General features: G+C 32.5%; 1 protein-coding gene across 1 annotated transcript in view; it reads left to right on the forward strand.

The window, feature by feature from the left end:
* The window catches only part of LOC127708711 (uncharacterized), a 45,156-nt gene that overhangs the window by 18,558 nt on the left and 3,199 nt on the right, over positions 1-23,399 (forward strand). The window contains exons 2-3 of the mRNA XM_052213829.1: positions 18,071-18,175; positions 21,570-21,707. Of these exons, the coding sequence (XP_052069789.1) occupies positions 18,071-18,175; positions 21,570-21,707 (243 nt within the window). The remainder of the gene's footprint in view (positions 1-18,070; positions 18,176-21,569; positions 21,708-23,399) is intronic.

The raw sequence follows: 23,399 nt of genomic DNA on the forward strand, positions 1-23,399 counted from the left end.
TTTACAGAGATCGTTGTCACGCTGCAAATTTTAATATCATTTAACAACGAAGTTTTTTTTTCAACTAAGAATACAAGAATTCATTATCAATAAGCTATGATAGATATGTAAATCATTTTGACTGTTGAAATTGAAAACAAAAAATTATATATTAAAAGTTATCAGGTGTTTGATCCGTTCTGTAGTTAATTTTTTTTTCATAACATTAGTCGTGTACTTGACAACTGGGCAGAAAACCCTGTTTGTTCAAGTATAACTGGCGTTGCTGTTAACATTTCCGTATACATATGAACATCATAGGTGGTCACTGACTTCATTTGTGCTGTCTGTTTTATCACACTACATACGTAGGTTAATTTCTACTGAAAAAGTATATCCGCTGACCACATATTAATACTGAAACGATCATAGGAGTATATCGATGGCACATCATTATAAACAAAATTTAAACAATTTTTAAAGCACTATTTAGGTGCATTTAATTGATTTATACCTATATATATTACAATGTTTCAACTGGTTGTTTCTCTGAAAATATAAATCTTTCATGTCTGTTCTTTTTCGATACTAAGATGCGCTCAATGAAATTACGATATATACAGAATTTCATAAAAATCCGAAGTTCTGTCAAATTTACGTATTATTTGCCTAAAAACATTGCAGATAACCATCTCATGAATGGGCACTGTGAATGGGGCTTCGTTATTCATGCTTTTACTTGATGCACAACTAATTGTTTTGACGTGGATAGTTTCAAAGCTTTGTAGATATATACCCTTAGTTTAAAACAGCACAAATCGTAGAGACAAATTTCAAAATGAAGTTTTAACTAATAAAGGTCTCAAACGCAGTCGAAAAAATATGATGCTATAATAAATTAATGTTACCTATTTGCACGAAACACGACGAAATCAATTGAAATAAAAAAACGGACACAACGTTACACTAAATTACCTCTCTTTACCATCCTTATTACTGACAAACCTAATAATGTTACCGTGGAAACGGGGGTATCGAACTCCTTTATTTTCACGGGTATGATGGAGATGGATGCATTGTTTTCCTTTATTTTCCCGGATATGATGGGACACAAAAATACTGTTGAATCTGATAAATAAACATTTATATTCATTCATACATAACGTGAAATTGAATGGTTGGAATTTTCTAAAAAGAAAATGGCTTTATTTTGGTTTTGTTAATGATATATTGTCAATTAATATTGACTAAATTATATCTATTGGAAAATTACAGTGTGATAAGCTTTTCCATATCAAGTATTACATTTAATTTTAAAAATATTAAATATTAAAATGCATTGCGAATTGACATGCGTGTAAAGCTTCTTTGAAGCGAATGTTTACAAAATTAAAAATTAAACAAAATGGAATAAAAAAAATGAAATAAATGAAATTAAAAATTTTGCAATTTACGTTTGTCACGTTAATAATTTCTGTAGGAGTGACTTACGAGATGACAGATTCTGTAGGCGAAACTTGCGAAATGGTTTGTTAGTAATATGTTATAATATGATGTCATGGATTTCTGTTTCTAATTAGTCAATAAATATTTCCCAAACCGGCTTCAAACTGTTAAATTTGTTTTCAATTCGGCTTTGTTAGATTGTATCCAATTTAACTGTGTTGACAAAATTACTTACAAATATAATTGGAACAAAAAGAGTCGTCTACTTTAAGTTTCCCTGAAGTGGCAAAATAATGTTATAATGTTTATCTGAGTAATGGAAAGTGTCGTTAAATATTTGAACGCTATGTTAATTTTAATATTACTGTTTCACTATTGGAGATCATATGATTATAAGCCAGCAAACTGTATATATTTTCAACATTGCCAAGGCAGCTGAGTGAAAAGTACAAGGAAGTAGAAACATGACCAAAGAACAATTTGGTTGTACTTTTGATTTACCCATGATGTACCGTATTTCAAACAAACCGTCTTTATTTGTTCCGCAAGGTCATGTAATTATTTTACCAGTCAGATAGATATGGGTCCGGTAAAGATAGATAGTTCACTATACGGTAAAAAAGATGAAACAAAAAAAAATTGAAAACAACAAGTTATAAATTTCATACGTCCAGAGCGGTTTTCTGGATTTACGTTCATCAGGAACGCTCAAAGCCGAATATTTGAAAGCCAAGGATGTATAAGAACCGAAACAGTTAAAAAGCTAGATAACCACATAGGACCTAAACAAAATAGCCAAATCAATCTAAGGTAAAGGTTTCCTGAGGGATGTGAAACCTTAGTTTCTTTATAATTTAAAATTTTTTAAACGGACAATATTAGAAAGATTTGTTATAAATCAAGGGTTTTGCTCTGCTCATTGTTGAAACAGTACTGTGACCTACATTTGCTTAAATCCACGTCTTTTTACAATCATAGTTCAACATTATCGAAGCAGTAAATTGAACACTATTTGGAACTTTAGCCTTCACTAACACTAAGCACCTTCAAATCATGCGAATCGAGACTAATTTTGGAACAAACTACAGTTCTAAACGAACCGCGATTGTTTTTGACCACAGCTATTTTTCATGATGGTAATTTAGAAATTATAAATTTCGACGATTTTATGTTCTTGGTGAAACAGATTTTTAATCTTTAAATGCGCATGTTGCGTGTTACGTACAGAGAGACAAAAGTTCACAACACTCTACAAAAATAAACAACCTTCGAATGAGCAACACGAAACTTGCGCCTTTAAGATTAAAAATCTGTTCCATCAAGGACACAACATCTTTAAAATTTATAGAAATTTTCTTAATGGGTACTACCAGCATGTCCAAAAAATGCAAATGTTGATAAGATCGCCATATTTAAAAAAAAAACAAAATGTGGAATGATTGCCAGTAAGACAACTTTCAATCAGAGACAAAAGGATGAAGATATTATCAACTATATGGCACCACTATACGGCCTTCAACAATAAGCACACCATATACCATTTAGTGTTTTTTATTCTTTCTTTTGTCGATGGTTTTGACTTTCTTCTTCTACTTATTGTTTTTAATTGTGCTTGTCCTCTTTGTGCTTTTCTTTTCAAACATGGAGATAAAACATTAGAATTTATTTAAATTATGAATTTTTCCATTCCTTCCAGAAATGTCACGTCAAAAACTAACATTAAACAAAATGTATGAGGCTGACGATTTCTGTTTAAGACTGGATGTTCTGATTTTAGATGACATTGATTTAGGAAGTGACATATGTTTCTTATTTTATACGTGACAAGTTCTGCCCTGGGGAAATCGGAATAACTAATATGAATGTAGGGAAAGTTTACTCAATTGTTCTTTGTATGACTTATTCTAGCATTCTTCTATGTAGACAATGTACGAATATATCAAAAATATCCATTTGTTAATGTAATCGATTTACAAAGTTTAGATATATTGTGTAAAACGGCAGTTGTACAAGAGGCGATTGTGTATTCCCGTCTGGTTTGTTATCAGATTGATGTACATTGTATCTTAATAATAGAACAGTATAGGGTTATTGCTCTTATATATTTAGGACTATTGTCCCAGTGCATCATGATGTACGGCATGGACAATATTCCCCAATATTAGTGCAATAACCCTTTTATAATATACTAGTAATAAGTACATATATGGCAGCAACATTGGTGGTGCCTGCAGTAAGGACGCAATGCCATTTTCCGTCATCTCGTTTTTATCCGGTTTGCTTGCTTGCAAAAATAATTTTACTCGGAACATCGCTTTAGTACGTACCAAACTTTAAAGAGAAAGTACAGAATGCAATATCGATCAAGATACAATATATTTTACTCTTCAGAAATGCTGCACTTTATAGGTATACATGTATTTATAAAGGAAGACCAGTAAAATAATGGCAAAAGTTACATTTTTATTTCACATAGAAATCAATATGAAATATTTAATACTACAAATTTATATCATAACAGAAAATATTGCAGAGTAAATTGTTTTCAATAAGAAATCTGACGTTTATCAAAATTAATTGTTCCAAAATGTACTTCTTAGTTGAAACGCGATGGAATAAATAGGAAAACTTCATCATATAAATTACCATGAGCCAGTCTGAGAACCAATATCTAGACTAAGGATGATGTTGTCCTCGATTTGTCAGTGATTAGTTATTTGGGAGCCGGTGTTCTCTTGACTATATCTGAAATACAAGTCAACAATTTAGACATGATACGAATTGTCTGACAGTTATGGTTGGGATTAAAACACTAGAGATGTTTTGTTATTGCAATCTGGCCTGTAATCAAAAAGATTTTGAAAAATTATACGATTAAATATACAGAATACAACTTTTTCTTCATCAAGAAGGCGAACGGTTATATATACTTGAAAAAAAATCATTTTAAAGCAAAAATAAACATTTATTCGGATTTTTAGGAAATTATGTATGCCTTTAAAACTCATTAGCTGTATATATGGGCTTGTATTATATTTGCCTTCGGGTTTATATGATCCGTTCATCCTATTTCGACTCTTCAAAATTCAAGAGTCAATCCCAAATTGAGGTAAATTATATGGCCTTCCAAATACCGTTTCGATTCCTAACATCACTGAAGAGACATTAATTGTCGAAATCCGGATATGGTGTACAAATTTTTGCACCTCATGTTTGCGGTATACTATCTTTTCCGCAAGTTTTTTGTTTTCTATTTGGTATTAGATTAAAATTAAGATCTATTTTGTTACATCTGTGGTCCGTTTATTTGGCAATCGCCATGGCAGTCAGCAGGGTTTAAGAACATCCGTTGTTCGACCTGCTAGTCAAATGCGTTTTGTTAAAATATACTTTTTCACTTTTTGGTCTTTTGGAAAATGTTGTTTGTGCTGTATTTAGACCCCTATACCAAGAAATTTGTTTTGCATGCACACGTATAAAAAATGCGGTTTTTATCCAACGCAATCATAGGTTTGAACGTTGTTTCAATTTAGACTTGTTTATATTTTTTCGTTTGGGCTTGTATTATATTTGCCTTCGGGTTTATATGATCCGTTCATCCTATTTCGACTCTTCAAAATTCAAGAGTCAATCCCAAATTGAGGTAAATTATATGGCCTTCCAAATACCGTTTCGATTCCTTACATCACTGAAGAGACATTAATTGTCGAAATCCGGATATGGTGTACAAATTTTTGCACCTCATGTTTGCGGTATACCATCTTTTCCGCAAGTTTTTTGTTTTCTATTTGGTATTAGATTAAAATTAAGATCTATTTTGTTACATCTGTGGTCCGTTTATTTGGCAATCGCCATGGCAGTCAGCAGGGTTTAAGAACATCCGTTGTTCGACCTGCTAGTCAAATGCGTTTTGTTAAAATATACTTTTTCACTTTTTGTTATTTTGGAAAATGTTGTTTGTGCTGTATTTAGACCCCCTATACCAAGAAATTTGTTTTGCATGCACACGTATAAAAATTGCGGTTTTTATCCAACGCAATCATAGATTTGAACGTTGTTTTCAATTTAGACTTGTTTATATATTTTCGTTTGGGCTTGTATTATATTTGCCTTCGGGTTTATATGATCCGTTCATCCTATTTTGACTCTTCAAAATTCAAGAGTCAATCCCAAATTGAGGTAAATTATATGGCCTTCCAAATACCGTTTCGATTCCTAACATCACTGAAGAGACATTAATTGTCGAAATCCGGATATGGTGTACACATTTTTGCACTTCATGTTTGCGGTATACCATCTTTTCCGCAAGTTTTTTGTTTTCTATTTGGTATTAGATTAAAATTAAGATCTATTTTGTTACATCTGTGGTCCGTTTATTTGGCAATCGCCATGGCAGTCAGCAGGGTTTAAGAACATCCGTTGTTCGACCTGCTAGTCAAATGCGTTTTGTTAAAATATACTTTTTCACTTTTTGGTCTTTTGGAAAATGTTGTTTGTGCTGTATTTAGACCCCTATACCAAGAAATTTGTTTTGCATGCACACGTATAAAAATTGCGATTTTTATCCAACGCAATCATAGGTTTGAACGTTGTTTTCAATTTAGACTTGTTTATATTTTTTCGTTTGGGCTTGTATTATATTTGCCTTCGGGTTTATATGATCCGTTCATCCTATTTCGACTCTTCAAAATTCAAGAATCAATCCCAAATTGAGGTAAATTATATGGCCTTCCAAATACCGTTTCGATTCCTAACATCACTGAAGAGACATTAATTGTCGAAATCCGGATATGGTGTACAAATTTTTGACCTCATGTTTGCGGTATACCATCTTTTCCGCAAGTTTTTTGTTTTCTATTTGGTATTAGATTAAAATTAAGATCTATTTTGTTACATCTGTGGTCCGTTTATTTGGCAATCGCCATGGCAGTCAGCAGGGTTTAAGAACATCCGTTGTTCGACCTGCTAGTCAAATGCGTTTTGTTAAAATATACTTTTTCACTTTTTGGTCTTTTGGAAAATGTTGTTTGTGCTGTATTTAGACCCCTATACCAAGAAATTTGTTTTGCATGCACACGTATAAAAATTGCGGTTTTTATCCAACGCAATCATAGGTTTGAACGTTGTTTTCAATTTAGACTTGTATTTATACGTGTGCATGCAAAACAAATTTCTCGGTATAGGGGTCTAAATACTTGTTTATATTTTTTCGTTTGGGCTTGTATTATATTTGCCTTCGCTATATATATATGATCCGTTCATCCTATTTTGACTCTTTCAAAATTCTAGAAACTATCCTAAATTGAGGTAAATTATATGGCCTTCCAAATACCGTTTCGATTCCTAACATCACTGAAGAGATATTAATTGTCGAAATCCGGATATGGTGTACAAATTTTTGCATCAGTTGTTCGACCTGCTAGTCAAATGCGTTTTGTTAAAATATACTTTTTCACTCATTTGGTCTTTTGGAAAATGTTGTTTGTGCTGTATTTAGACCCCTCTACCAAGAAATTTGTTTTGCATGCACACGTATAGAAATTGCGGTTTTTATCCAACGCAATCATAGGTTTGAACGTTGTTTTCAAGTTAAACTTGTTTATATTTTTTTGTTTGGGCTTGTATTATATGTGCCTTCGGGTTTATATGATCCGTTCATCCTATTTTGACTCTTTCAAAATTCAAGAGTATATCCTAAATGGAGGTAAATTATATGGCCTTCCAAATACCGTTTCGATTCCTAACATCACTGAAGAGACATTAATTGTCGAAATCCGGATATGGTGTACAAATTTTAGCACCTCATGTTTGCGGTATACCATCTTTTCCGCAAGTTTATTGTTTTCTGTTTGGTAAAAAATTAATAATAAGATCTATTTTGTTACATCTTGTTGTTTTCAATTTAGACTTGTATACAGGGTTTAAGAACATTTGTTGTTCGACCTGTTAGTCGAATGCGTTTTGTTAAAATATACTTTTTCACTTTTTTGGTCTTTTGGAAAATGTTGTTTGTGCTGTATTTAGACCCCTCTAACAAGAAATTTGTTTCTATATATAGAAGTCTAAATTGAAAACAACGTTCAAACCTATGATTGCGTTGGATAAAAACCGCAATTTTTATACGTGTGCACGCAAAACAAATTTCTCGGTAGAGGTGTCTAAATACAGCACAGGCAACATTTTCCAAAAGACCAAAAAAGTGAAAAAAGTATATTTAAACAAAACGCATTTGACTAATAAGTCGAGCAACGGATGTTCTTAAACCCTGCTGACTGCCATTGGCGATTGCCAAATAAACGGATCACAAGATGCAACAAAATGGATCTTTATTATTAATTTAATACCAAACAGAAAACAAAAAACTTGCGGAAAAGATGGTATACCGCAAACATGAGGTGCAAAAATTTGCACACCATATCCGGATTTCGACAATTAATGTCTCTTCAGTGATGTTAGGAATCGAAACGGTATATGGAAGGCCATATAATTTACCTCAATTTAGGATGGACTCTTGAATTTTGAAGAGTCGAAATAGGATGAACGGATCATATAAACCCGAAGGCAAATATAATACAAGCCCAAACGAAAAAATATAAATAAGTCTAACTTGAAAACAACGTTCAAACCTATGATTGCGTTGGATAAAAACCTCAATTTTTATACGTGTGCATGCAAAACAAATTTGTTGGTAGAGGGGTCTAAATACAGCACAAACAACATTTTCCAAAAAATTAAAAAAGTGAAAAAGTATATTTTAACAAAACGTATTTGACTAACAGGTCGAACAACGGATGTTCTTAAACCCTGCTGACTACCCGCATTGGCGATTGCCAAATAAACGGATCACAAGATGTAACAAAATATATATATACTTTATACTTTCAATTAGCCACAGCACTCATTTATACTTCCTGTCTTGTCAATACCAACACGTAACTCAAATCACTCTACAATGTCTGTAATCGGATCCTACAGATGACAGAAACCGCAGGTTCAAGTATGAAGTAGGCCTACATATGATAGAAAACAGGTACGTTAATGTCTGTAATGGGCCTACAGATGACAGAAATCAAAACTCATTCAATAATGTCTGTAATAGGCCTACAGATGAGAGAATACTCACTCAATAATGTCTGTAATGGGCCTACAGATGACACTCGGAATACTCACTCAATAATGTCTATAATGAGCATACAGATGAGAGAAAACAATCTCAATAATGTCTATAATAGGCTTACAGATGACAGAATGCTTACTCAATAATGTATATAATGAGCCTACAGATGACAGAGTACTCACTCAATAATGTCTATAATGCGCCTACAGATGAAATAGTACTCACTCAATAATGTCTATAATGAGCCTACAGATGACAGAGTACTCACTCAATAATGTCTATAATGAGCCTACAGATGACAGAATTCTCACTCAATAATGTCTGTAATCGGCCTACGGATGACAGAAAACTCACTCAATAATGTCTGTAATGAGCCTACAGATAACAGAATTCTCATTTAATAATGTATGTTATAGACCTACAGATGACAGAAAACACAACTCACTAAAAAAATATCTGTATAGGCCTACAGGTGACAGAAAACACAGGCAAGAGTAAAACTACTAAATGATATCCAAGAATGCCGACCGTTCCTGAAAAAAGAGGCGAAATACCAAGGGGAACTCCAATACTCATAAGTCGAATAAAAACTGACAAACCACGGAATGTAGCTCAACGGTCTTAATCTGCAAGTCAGGTTTTTATTAATTCATGTATTTATATCTTTAGCAAAGAAAATATACCACCAAAATATTCTCTATACTTCAGTCGCATCCTTTATTGTAAATTTAAAAGATGGTTGTTTATATAAGAAATTCCTTGGAAATAAATGTTTCCTTTCTGTTTTTTCCATTTAACTCGAAACATTCTCCCTTCCATCTAATACTTTAAGATCTTACAATCAGTATCATATCAAATATAGACTAATGATTTTTCACTCTATTAGTTTATCCGGAATTATATGCTGTGAACTGTTAAAAAATAGAAATCACAGCGTCATCATAGTCGTATTGATTTCATATAAAAAATAATCACTGATTTTTTTCGAAATCGTATTTTTGTAAGGTCGTTGCGTCATTTATTGATTTGAGTAAAACGTTTTTAATATGAAAAAGGAGACATGGGTAAACGTCATATAGAAAACGACCTTAAAAAAGAAAAAAAAAAGAATTAAAGACCAATTGTTCAGAGAACAGTTGAAGGTCTTTCCAACCAAAACGATATATTTGATATGAAAAAAAACAAAACAAAATCCAGTTTAACATGTCATTTCAAGTGTCAAATGATAGATTATTGTATACTGTTTCCAAAAATCTATGGTTTCTATACACTGTTGTTTGAAAAAAGGGAGATACTATGTTACTTCCGGTTTGAAAAATGTAATTTCCACTATTATTTGATAGTTTACTTGACACTGGTTCCAAAAACATATGTTTCTATATACTTTTATATTAAATAAGTACAAAAAATAGCTACTTCCGGTTTACACAAGGTAACTTCCGGTTTGGCTTTTTCGAGGTCATATGGCATGCAACCTAATGCAAAAAGTCCCACGGCTTTATCATGTATACATATGAAGTAAAAGCAAAGGTCAAAATCTATAACGTCAAATTTACCTATGCATATCACTTATATCAAATGCATAAAGGGGAATAACTCTTATATGAAGTCTTCGGTTCAAATGATCATCCTAATTCTGAAGATGTAACGAACAATTTGGTAAAATAAATTTGTCGTAATCTTTTACGGTTGCGAAGGAGTAGTGAACACAAGAAAAACAGTGTTCAGGGAGATAACTCTCACAAGAAAAAGTGTTCGGTTAAACAGGGTCAGTTTTAAAAGCGTATAAACTGTTCGATATCATATACCAAAAATCTAAGCTACATTTTGTGAAACAATAATACTGCGCAAGAAAAAAAATTAGGCGGAAGAAAAAAATAATAATCAGAACAAAAGCAAAAGATCTTTCCATGGATTATCGAAAAATATGAAATTCAGGCGAAGGTGGTTCATGTGATTTTGTTCAGATTTTCATAACGTACAAGAAATTTGAAACTAAATTAACAAAACATTCAATGCTGTATACAGTATTAATGTACATATAAATATTAGAAACATTACCCCCCTTCCTCCCTGGAGTATCCGAGTTCAATCCCGTTTTCTTGAGGATATTCTTACGCTCAATCTGTAGTTTTCTGTGTAGTGTTTTAATGGCTGTTGTTAGTTTTTTCATATATTTTTTTGCCATGGTAGTGTCTTTCTTTGTTTTATGTTTTTACAACCCATTTATGTATCAAATATTTGGAGAAAAAATAAGATGGAGTGCAGTTCATAAAACACAACTAAAACATGAAAAGTAAGGGTTTGACAGGTTCTCCTGAAAAATAACAGCAAGATGTACGTATATCAATATATTTTGTTAATTAATATAGATCATATTTCGCAATCCGTAATTACAAATTTGAATTAAATGTCTCCCATTTTTTAATTCGTGATCATAAATTAAATTTATACCATAAACTATAGAATTTATACCAAAAATGGGTAAATCTGAATGATATTGAATCACTCTACATGTTTCGATTTATGAGTACGTTTTGCAATTATTAACTCTTTCAAGTGATCAGAAAAGGGTAACAATCTTTGACATATATATTTGTTTTATGTGAAAAAGACCATATCATTTGTGTTATTCCATTCGGAAGAAGTAAGAAAGACAAATACAATGAGCTTTATTAATGCTGTTTGATTTATGCAAAACCACAAAGACATGCAGATACACACACCGAGAGACACAGAGTGAAATAAGAAAAAATAGAGATCCCAAATCATTACAACTCAATGTTAACTATTGTAGTAATACAATGTCTCTATTTGACTTGGAAGCAGTGTTATAACTTATGTTTTTGTTTTTCGTTTCATTTGTTTCTTTAGCGGATATACCAAAGACCAATTTCTATGATCACCTAAGTTTGCTTACTAGTTGATTAGATGTCATTTCGATGTTTAAGTTAATGGTAAAAGAGAAGCGAAAGATACCAAAGGAACATAAGTCGAAAATAAACTGACAACGCCATGGCTAAAAACGAAAAAGACCAACAGGCAAACAGTAATACACAAAACATAACATTGAAACAAAGACTGAGCAACACGAACCCCACCAAAAACTGGGGGTGATCTCAGATGCTCCTGAAGGGTAAGCAGATCCTGCTCCACATGTGGCACCCGTCGTGTTTCTCATGTTAGTACAAACCCGGTAATAAGTCTAAATCGGTAGGTCAAATTCGGATAATCTTCAAGATAGTTTCCAAATACAACTTGCTAATCTTGTGTTGGTCTACTTAAACGACATATGGTCTAGATACATGAAAGGATTGTTTAGGTACCATGATAAATAGTTTAGCATGTGAATTTTTGCTCCTTCCATCTTCGACAAGTTGTTGTTGGTGGTCATTGTGGTATATAAAATTTTTGGTAAGAATTGGTATCATCTTTTCCACATTATTATGTTTCACGTACTACTGCTTATAAACGTCAGTCTTTATAATATCGACAGCGGATTTATTTAAATCGTACTGGATGTACAGAATATTCACATATAAAGGCAGTTGAAGATTTATTGACTTTAACGAATATATCTACATGGCTGACGTGAATAACGTAAGATGAATGCTAGTTATTGTAACTCCCTAGAGAAAATATGACAATTATTACTAATGTCATTTCTAATGAGACATCGTTATAACTTATGACATAGTCATATTAATATTACATATGGGTATTTCTAAATGCCTCCAGACATTTATCACAGAAAGCGACATGATATGCAAACATTTACATGCATAAAACAGTTCATTGTGGAAATGAGAATGATGAAGAGTTAAATCATTAATGATGTTAAAATAAAGTTTTCATTAACATGATGGGGTGATAGAGCAGAAACTGTAATTATCTATTTTGATTTATTATTGAAATGCATTCGAATGTAATATCTATAGTAATTTTCAGAACAGCAATGAAAAAAGTCGATAAATACTACCTAGTGCGACTAATGAACCTCGAGAATAAACGTGATATAAACAGAGAAGGAAATGACCTTGACTTTTAGATAATACTTTAAAAAGATAAAATGAACGACGTTATAAAAATGTAGCAAAATAAGATAAAAAAAATAACAACCATCATATACTAAAAGAACAGTGTTCTCTGCCATTTGACAGTCGTTCAGAGTTCTTCAGCAGTGATCGATAGTCCTCAGTCGGATTTAAGAGCAGATTTAAATCTGTCCTCACAAGAAGATAGTTATAACAAATTAAATTTATTTTTAAGCTTAAATAAACAGTTTTTGAACATGTTCATATTAGTTTTTTGTTGGTATTCATTTTATTCAAGTGATAAAATTTTATGAATTTAGTTTTTCAATTGTAAACGCTCTTGCATTATGGTTAACATAAACACAAAACGGAAGCATAAAACGTAATATGACACACGTCCTCTAATTTTATAAGTGTGGTGGTGATAGACTGATTTCTGTATATGATCTTACCATTTATGGTAACAACAAAAATACAGTATATAAAGAATTGTTGTCTTCCATTGATTGACGATACTTTATTCTATGTGCGGTGCTTGTATGTGGGCTATAATTACCGTCATCTGTTTTCTTATAATTCATGAAAAGTTTCGATCAAATACCCTAGAGATTTACCAAAACTCAAGATTATACAAACTATGAATCAGTACTACTTGTATCAATGAGACATTCCAATTTGCTCAAACCGATTTCTGAGAATAGCTTCATTTCATTTCTAACAGTGTTATTTTTAGGCAATTTGTTCTTTATTGACCGTACATAGATCCAAATTCTGTCTTTTTTAGCTCAATGTAGGTTTATAATTTATTTCTGCTATCAATAACCCCGAAATAGTTACTGAATTAAAGATAATTTTATAGGCATCTATAGTTTATGACAAATAGTGTCATGCCTCCGATCCTCTTTGACAGTCTTAGTAACATTTAGATACATTTTATGATAGCTGACAGCAGAATCAATCATGGATAATATATTCCGAATGCTTTATTATTTTTCCTGACGAAGAATGATATCTGGGTTGATTTAGAGAAACAGTCGCATGCTAAACAGTTGTAAAATAGAAAATCTGTGAAAAGACGAATTAGAACTTATCAATAAAGACTCGTTTGCTGGTATATTTCGTGTCTACATCAATATATTCTATTCTTATTCACTGTTTGTTTAAATTGTAATACACCTCGTTATATCAGTTTGGAGATATTTATTAAAAACAACAGATTATTAAGCAATCTCCCTCATTTATCACAAATTAAACACAGTCACGTTTATTCAGTTCGATTACTCTGACATCTGCATTCAGTCGCCTTTCAAAAGTCTAAGTAACTTTTGGTGAATGAAGTTTATAAGTCGATATAAACGAAGATGAAACAATATGGCATGCTAATTCGTGCCATGAACTCATCATACATTACAACAGCTTCTAACATTCTAATTGAATTTGGAAAATTAGTATTGATCTTTTGAGGCAATCAAAGTGTTTGTATTATATTTAAAGTTAAACGATTGTGGGTGGAGATGTTTTTAATTGATATCTGGAGAACAAGTTCTGTTTAACAAAGGAAACTGTAGGATTCGAAATCAAAAACTCTTATAAATTAATCGAATAACACCCTTCCAATGTCACAAGACAAACCCCTGTCATATATCTAGATCCATTTTTTTTTATATTATGTCGCATATTTGCTTAATGACTTGAAAGATTAGCGCACATTTTAGGAATATTTGGTTTTCAATGCTCTTCAACTTCGTCGTTGATATGAGTTCAACTGTTTTGATTCGTGCGCCTCTGGTGAATCATTCGTAAACGAAATGAGCGTCTGGCGAACAAAATTTAGCCCGGTATCATTGATCATTTTTTTTCAAACTTATTGAATTTAATGCAAAACCGCCCAAAACACCGAGAAAAAATTTTTTTTTCGGGAGCCTTACCAGATTAATGTGGTAAACTGTCGTTGTGGGTAAACCCTTATCTCATATCTAGTTTTGTAAAATGGCAATTTTGCGCAAAATATGTCAATTCCAACATGTTTTTCACATCAAACTTAAGGGTCGGCCAATTTGCCATTTCTGTACTAAAGTGTAGAAGTTTAAACCCTATTGAAGCGTTTTGTCATTTTTACCATTTCAAGAGTCAGATAACCATCTACCTCTTCCTTTCGGAACCACAATAAGTGTCCATTCAAAAAGCTTAACGTGACAAGTTTCAACACCGGACAAAATCCTGCAGTAGATCGGATTTTTTTAATATTTAGCGAGAACTCCAAATGTATCAAATGTTTGTCCTGTCGTCGTCTTTCGTTTTTGACTTAACGTCAGTTTCCCTTCGACTTGTAAGTTTTGGAAGTCCCCTTGGTATCTTTCACATCTTTTTTAGCTTTCTTTCGCACATAATGATTGTTACTAAACCCAACGAACGTTAATGTTATGTGTAAATTTCATAAAGTAAGATTTACCATATTTGATGCGGATAATTGATTCAGTGCTTTTAGGGTGTCTGAAGGATTTTTGAAATTTTACTTTAATTGTAACACTGTCTTTACTTGTAAACACTAGATTGATCAAATAGTGCTGTTGGTAATCGGCTGCTAAAAAGCCTTTGATATCTTATACAATATAAAGGTAAAAGAGCATATTATGGCTTAGTTGAAGCCATTTTAGTTACCATGGATACTATTTTGTGAACGACGTTATCTTTACGGGCATCTGACTGGAAACTCGTAGTCCTATCTTGGCATAAGAAAAAGTGGTCTAACAATATTATTTACCGACTTGAGTGTTATGTTAGTAGACGAGTATATATAGAGGCTCTTCATGACTGACACAAGGGATAGGGATAATCAACACTTTACTTTAGTGCCAATGACAACCAATTCATCAGGAAAAAGAAATAACATATATTTCAAAAAGTTTACAAAATAGGTCTTGTTCTTGCTTGCAAAAAGTAAAATAACAAAAATACCGAACTCCAAGGAAAATTCAAATCGGAAAGTCCGTTATCAAATGGGAAAATCAAAAGCTCAAACAAGCAATTGATTATCAGTAAAACTTAGCGGTTTGATGTTAAATATATTTTAGTTGTGTGATTTCAGCACCATGTATGAAAGTCCAGTTGTCGGTCTTACAGCCTAATCTGGTATCACACGAGGTACATGATACATGTCTCCCTTTCTTGGACTTATTGGTTTTGATCGCCTTTTTGTTTTATTCTGAAATGTATTCTCAAATCTTAAATCATGGCTTGGCTGAATGCCATATTGACTAGTCTACTGTGACCATTGAACTCACATTGACCTTTACACATGTTTACTTGCTTGTCCTTTTGGATTGTTGTCTCATTGAAGCTTTCCACAAATTTATTTTTCTTATATTTATTTACAAAGAAACACAACATTTGATTATATTTATCAACATTCCTGTCAAAAAGTAGAGAAACCTGTCTATTACATACACCAGAAGTAAATCCCAATCTGTTATTGGTAAATATTAGACCTTTATCTTAAGATCTTAGTTATTTACACAACTATAAATAATGAAACCCCATGAGATATTAAAATGTCTTATTTTTATGATTTACATTTGCCTGACCAGACAATTTAATCCGAAAAAGAAAGAAATATAATATAACAAAATAGAGTGTTTTTTTCATACATATAACCATTACTGTTACAGATTTTATAGAATGCATCATGTATTCTTCGTAGATATATTTATTTATGTAAAATGGTGTTCATACGTCTGCGAGATGTACCTACACAGACAATCTTCAAGTTAAATTTACATAACACATTTAAACCTAATTCCTTTTTCTATTATCTATTATCTACATCTAAATTAAGGAATATTAAATGCATGTCTCACAACTCATCATTTAATCAAGTTCTACAGCAGTTTGAATGACAGTGTATTAACTTCTAATATCAATTTTGATTACATTCTAAAATCGGCAATGGTGGAAACCTAAATAGAAAGGAGTAAAAAGAATCAACATTTTCATCTTGAGTTTGAATGTTTATCTTACATGATAGAGATGAAAATAATCGATAAATTTATTATATGAATATTTAAGATTTTGCCTGTATTTTCGTTAATATAGTTTTTATATACAATATGCATAACAGTCTTAAGATTTGTGCAACGATACACAGTAATTATTGTATATTCGAACATATGTATATTCATTAACTAAGATTCGTAACAACAAATAAAAAAAACCCAATAAAAGAGGCACAGTTAAAAACCATAGGAATACCAAAAAATCGAACACTTTAACTTCAAAACGAACAAAAAAACTTATCTAGACATTAACTTTTTAAAAGTTTTATTATTATAAAAGAACTGTAACGCTTTATAAATTAATATATTGTTGTTTGCTTAGCGTCCAGTTGCAAATATTTTATGCATGTTCAGGACGAGAACAAATTAACGAAGACTACAGTTGGTGGGATCTGCCAAGTAGGGATCGACCAGGATAAAATTTGGGAAATTTGAACCTCCTGTTGAAAATGAGGCATAAGGACAGACAATTTTTTCTTGTAATAGGCCACATACAGATCTAAACCCCTTAGGCAGTTGTTGCAAGGGTTCTTTAACTTGCAGAGATCATGGCACTCTTTCTGCACGAGGCATTGAATGTAATGTCCCCAAACCGACCGGATGTGGCTACGTAGTAATACACATCGCTCAGCCGAACGGACGCCTAAGGTATTTACTACAGGAACGAGAAAGGTCCAAGGGATGACCATATTTCTATAACCTAGTCAAAACTTGGGATAGGAACTGTAACGACCAAACATATTATATTATAATCAACCAAGTTTATACACTTTTTGAAGAACGGTTCAAATTGAGTTTTATCAGCTTTCTCCCTATTGCCGTAAGATTTGCAGCAGTAAGAAAGGGAATCCCTGGTGACTTATCATTTTGTGCAATATTTAAAGAATTGTCTCTCAGAATTTAACGATGTTAATCAACGAAGAAGCCTTATTATTTCTATGCACGTGTTTATAAATGTCGAAAACTTTGATGTTTTTTTTTTTAGAGAAGACAATAATCCAATTTTATTACACGCTTAAATATGGATTTTATTTTTGGAATATTTTTGTAGTAGACATGGACATCTTTAAAGGCGATCTTATCAAAGCGTTTTTATATTCCGTTTTAAAGTACTATTATCGTAAGGTAGAGGTAATTTAAGGGAATGGTGATGGTGTGTGTAGATACAAACAATGAAATATTACAAAAAATCTCATGACGACGATGATGCAAACAACTTTATATATAGGAAATGAAGTAAATGTTTGAAATCTTGATATAAAACCATAGACCGAAATGTAAAGTTTGAAAACAGATGTTATTGCTAATAAATAAAATTTTAATTCCGAGTGCTTGTTTGTTTTGTTATTAATTTACTCGAATTGGCGAGAGGAAAATGATATACCCCTTCCCCCGTATGGTAATGATAACAATGATAAAACAAATATTTATTCTTTTTTCAGCCGGAGTCCGCCTACGTTTGTCTATTACAGAAATGAGAACGAGTCAGTGTGAATATCTTAGTGGAAGAGACATACCATTTTCACAACATTCCAGAAATGTAGCTCGTAAGATATTAGTTGTCACAGTAGATTAACTCTCTCTCTCTCTCTCTCTCTCTCTCTCTCTCTCTCTCTCTCTCTCTCTCTCTCTCTCTCTCTCCATGTACAAACAATTATGAATTTAATTCCAGTATTTCAGAAGGTTTTCCACAGTCCCAAATGTGTAAGATAAAATAGAATTTATCAAGTTCTAAGTTAACCAACAGAAAAAAAACGCTACCTTGCATTTAGCCATCAAAAACTTATTTCCAGACGAGTTGATTTGTAACTTAAACATAACATTAATGATTGAAACCCACCAACATCCGAATGGTAAAAATAAAGGCGAACTGAATTCAATCAACATACATATTTGTACTTCTATTCCCGTCAATAAAACTTATCAATGTATACTAATCTGACATTTTTGCACTCAGCTAAGAATATTTAACACTTTAATATCTCCTCTGCGACAATCATTTGGTTGTTGTTATTCAACAAAAATGTTAACAAATGTGAAATTTATCTGTTGTGGGGAATGTATTCATGTGTAAATAAAAGTACGATTAAATTGACTTTTTGCTGTTAGAGTGCATACAATTTAAGTCTATTTCCAATTGCAATAGTATAAAAACATTTGATTAATCTACCCTTAACACTAGTATTCCCCATTCTAAACCTAAACACAGGTTCAAATAGTTAGTCAAACCATGTTTTAATAAAAAGATTGGCCATCGTAGATACTATTATCTTGTTTAAGGTAGGGTTAAAGATACATTGAAAAAACCTCTGTGATTCAAAAAACAAATTATTTTATACAGACATCATGAAGATGCTTAATTGTTTGATTGACAACACATTTGAATGTTTGGAGGACAATCCACATTCATGTGGGAACCAAAGTACTCATCTTCTTCCAGAAGTGTTCCTTTTTTCATATGATGCAGACTCATACAGTAGCATTCTAAGAAAGAATGAAAAGAAGCTAGAATTATCCTTCCACTTTACGTTCAACAATCTAGATGATGTCCTTTCAGTAAACAATTCGAATTTAGGGACGATGTTGAACGCATTTTTTCCTATTGAACTTATACCACACAGAGCTACAACTAAATCTGCCACAGGTCTTGCTTAAATTGACAATGACGGTCGGTAAGAGACGAAACTTTTCGACAAAAAAGGATGGTTTCAGCTTCCGAATTTGGAAATTTTAAAATCTATGGAACAACATTCCAGCATCACCTGTATATGGGGTATATATATCTCCGAGTTGATATAATTTTGCAAAGTTTGCTTTTGTACATCATGCTTTTCTTGATATGATGTTGAAGCTCACAAGGAAGCTATTGAACCAAGTTTCAAAGTTGTCCATTCAAAAGTTCTGATGACGTCATTATGACATGGTAGATCATTATGGAATATCTGTGTCACAGATGACCACGGATATGTTCTAATTTCATAACCACAATCCTGTCCTCTTTTCTTCAAATAACCGAATGCAATTTGTCAAATAATTTGTACTTACCATGACAAAATAACGGCTGCCACTGGTGGAAGAGAACACTCCCAGTTTTTGTTGGTGTTTGTGTTGCTCAGTCTTTAATTATTCTTCTATGTACTGTTTTATTGACTTGGTAGTCTTTCGTTTTTTATCGAGGCGTTTTCAGTATCTCTTCAACTTATGAGCTTTGAATGCCCTCTGGTATCTTTCGCCTCTTTATTTTTAACCTTTTATATTCTTGCGTTACAACAGTTAGAAATTCACGGGTTGTATAAAAGTCATAAATACATCTCAATAGAAGTAAATTGAAGGATTTAATGCGAACAAGTAATTTTAATATAAGAAGAGCTTATTCATCAACATAAAAAAAAGCTACAGACAAAAAATAATACATATGCGACATTTATGCGACACTTACACGTGTTACTTTGAAGCTTACATTGAGCAAAAATGCTTCTTCCTTCCAGAGCACCTGAGGATAATCCCCGGTTTACAGTTATTCAATCTCAGTTTCTGTTGAATGTTTTGTGGACTGTTGGTTGTCTTTTCGTCGTTTTTATTTTTGTTTGATTTTATTCGATTCTGGTTTGTCAGTGCCCATCAGGTATTTCGTCTCCCTCATTTATATGTTTGTTTCTAAGGTACACGTAGCATTTATAACGTTTTGACATAAAACATGTAGGTTGAACATCAGCTTTCCACAAGTCAATACAACCAAACAAATACCTTAATCAAAGACAGTATTTATGTTATATTTCAGATGATACAATATCTAAATAGTATCCTGGTATATAAAGATGCCTCATTTTTTATGTTCTGTCTGACACATTAGTTATCCTTGGTCTAATTGTCATGCTTAAATGTCTTATCAAAGAATTAGATAATATAAAATGCGTAGATCAATAGTGTATTGTCTAAAATTTCTTTAGTAGAGGCTATGTCAGATTAACATATGACACTCAAATAAAAGTTTTAAATCTAACGTCACTAAGACAAGTAATTCCAAACATTTGACACATTTTTCATTGTAAAAAATCCAAGTTTCTCAGTTTTTTGGGTCAACAATTCATGATCAATATATTCGATGTAATATTTAGATTTATTGTTTCACAGGATTCACTTGGTCATGAAATCATATTTGTAGTTCAGCGATTTACGTGTGATTTTTCGTTATTACTCCACTTCCATCATTACTATACATATGGTATATTATGTATAAACTGATTTGGGATCAGTGTTCAGTCTTCCGTGTTGTGTTTTGTAGATTGATGTGTGTCTTTGGTCGTTGTTCCTCGTTTTTGCAATATCATTGTCAGTTCTTGTTCGTCAAATGAGTTTTTTCAGTGTATGTTCACTGGTGTTAATATGTCTATTGATTGAGTTAAGCCATTTCAATTGATATTCCATGTTGTGATGTTACACTATTGTTTCAGATAAGGGTGAAGGTTTGGTACCATTTAAACGTTTAAACCCGCTGCAATTGTTCGCACCTGTCCTAAGTCAGGAATCTGATGTTCAGTAGTTGTCGTTTGTTGATGTGGTTCATAAGTGTTTCTCGTTTCTCTTTTTTATATAGATTAGACCGTTGGTTTTCCCGTTTGAATGGTTTTACACTAGTAATTTTGGGGCCCTTTATAGCTTGCTGTTCGGTATGAGCCAAGGCTCCGTGTTGAAGACCGTACTTTGACCTATAATGGTTTACTTTTATAAATTTTGACTTGGATGGAGAGTTGTCTCGTTGGCACTCATACCACATCTTCTTATATCTATTGACTATCTCTTTGGTATCTTCTGCTATCTTTTGCACTTTTTTTAATCCTCTTGTAAATCATTATACATCCTTATCTGTTTTAAAATCCATAAATATATACATTATTGTTTTATAAATGAATTATATTTGGCTCATGTTTTCTGTTTTAGATTTAGAGCGAGCAGCATGTGCCTTTGCCTTATTATGTATGATATCAATGGTAGTTGGATTAGTGTTGGGAGGATACGGACTTTTAGGCAAAAATTTGAAAATGTTTGTATGGGCTTCAATTTGTTCTCTGACAGCAGGTATGTTCAATTTAACTTAATTTTACTATAAGCAGATAGCATATTTGAGTACACAAATTGTTTGTGAAAATGACAAACACAAATACACGCGCGCGCGCGAATCGAGTAACAATCGAACGAGGCTTTTTTTCTTCCATGAAAAATCACTTCCGTTATTAATACAAATTCTGTTTACAGACTGGTTGCAATAGTAATTGATATTGCTAGTTTCTAGATTTTCATACCCATGACAACTACTTTCAATGAAAAACGTAGAATTCGATTATAAGGCTTTGCATTGGAACCTTTAATATTAATAATACACAGAACATAATTTCTTCAAAGATAAAATTACACATGTAATTTCTTACGACTACATAAAACTTCCCGATTGCTCACATACAACTATAGTCTTGCTGGTCCTGTTATAACCAAGGACCTAGGCATCGTAAACAATGAATAACTTTGAGAGTTGAATAGCCAAAGGTTCAAATATAGAATTCCCCAGATAATCAAGTGGATGAAATATTTCAGGTTACTGATGAATGCAGTAAGGGGCTATGCCAGAAATTGGTAAAGCGCAAGCCAGATGAATATAAAATGAACACATTAGATCAAATATGTTCGGTCATGCATTCAGATGCGCATTCCAAAACTACAATGTACCATAACAACAGGGATTTCTAACCCTTGTCGAATTATGAAAATAACACTTGACCGAAGCGCCTTTCATGGTAATCCCTTCCCAGGAACGCTCAAATCGAAATATTTGAAATCCAGGGATGTATAATAAACATGTCATATCAGAAATTTATAAAAAAAAATAAAGGGAGATTATTGTACTAGATATAAACCAGTCACTAAAGTTTCATGAAAACTGCTCAAAGCACTTTTAAGATACTGTCCGAAAACTACCCCTTTTTATGAATAAAATCCCACAACTCGGGTACGTAAAATCTAATATTTATAAAAATTGAAAGGGAGTTTACGTCAATAGATATAAACAATTCACCAAAGTTTCATGAAAACTGCTCAAAGCATTTTTGACTTATTGTCAGAAAACTGGAAAAATCCCCTTTTTTTAATGAATAAAACCCCATAACTCGGAAACGTAAAATCTAAAATTCATGAAAATTGAAAGGGAGCTCACGTCAATCGATATAAACAATTCACCAAAATTTCATGCAAATTGGTTAAAGCGTTTTTGAGTTATTGTCCGACATATTGACGACGGACGGACGGACAACGGTACTCCATAATACGTCCCGTAAACGGGCGTATAAAAACGTAGACATTTTTTGAGCTTAATGACCAAAAAGAAGTTGAACAGAATAGCCAAATTTCATCTAAGGTCAACTCTGCCTGAAGGAGTTGGAACATTGTCTTTATGATTACTTAATTTTTAACAGGAAATTTTAGTAAGGTATGCTTAAAGAGAGGCAAAAGATACCAAATGCACATTCAAACTCAAAAGTCGAAAAAAAAATTGACAATTCCTTGGCAAAAACGAAAAACGACGAAAAGAAAAACAACAGTACACAAAACATTACATACTAGTAGAAGAAAACTGAATACAAAGCAAAGCGAACCCCACCAAAATTCGGTGGTGATCTCAGGTGTTCCATGTCAATGATACCATCGGGGACTAACGATCACTGGCAGTGACATCGACCCACTGCTATTAAATGATAATAACCCTTAAAGAAGACCATT

Source organism: Mytilus californianus, unplaced genomic scaffold, assembly GCF_021869535.1.
Source record: "Mytilus californianus isolate M0D057914Y unplaced genomic scaffold, xbMytCali1.0.p SCAF_7, whole genome shotgun sequence".
NCBI classification, from domain to species: Eukaryota; Metazoa; Mollusca; class Bivalvia; order Mytilida; family Mytilidae; genus Mytilus; species Mytilus californianus.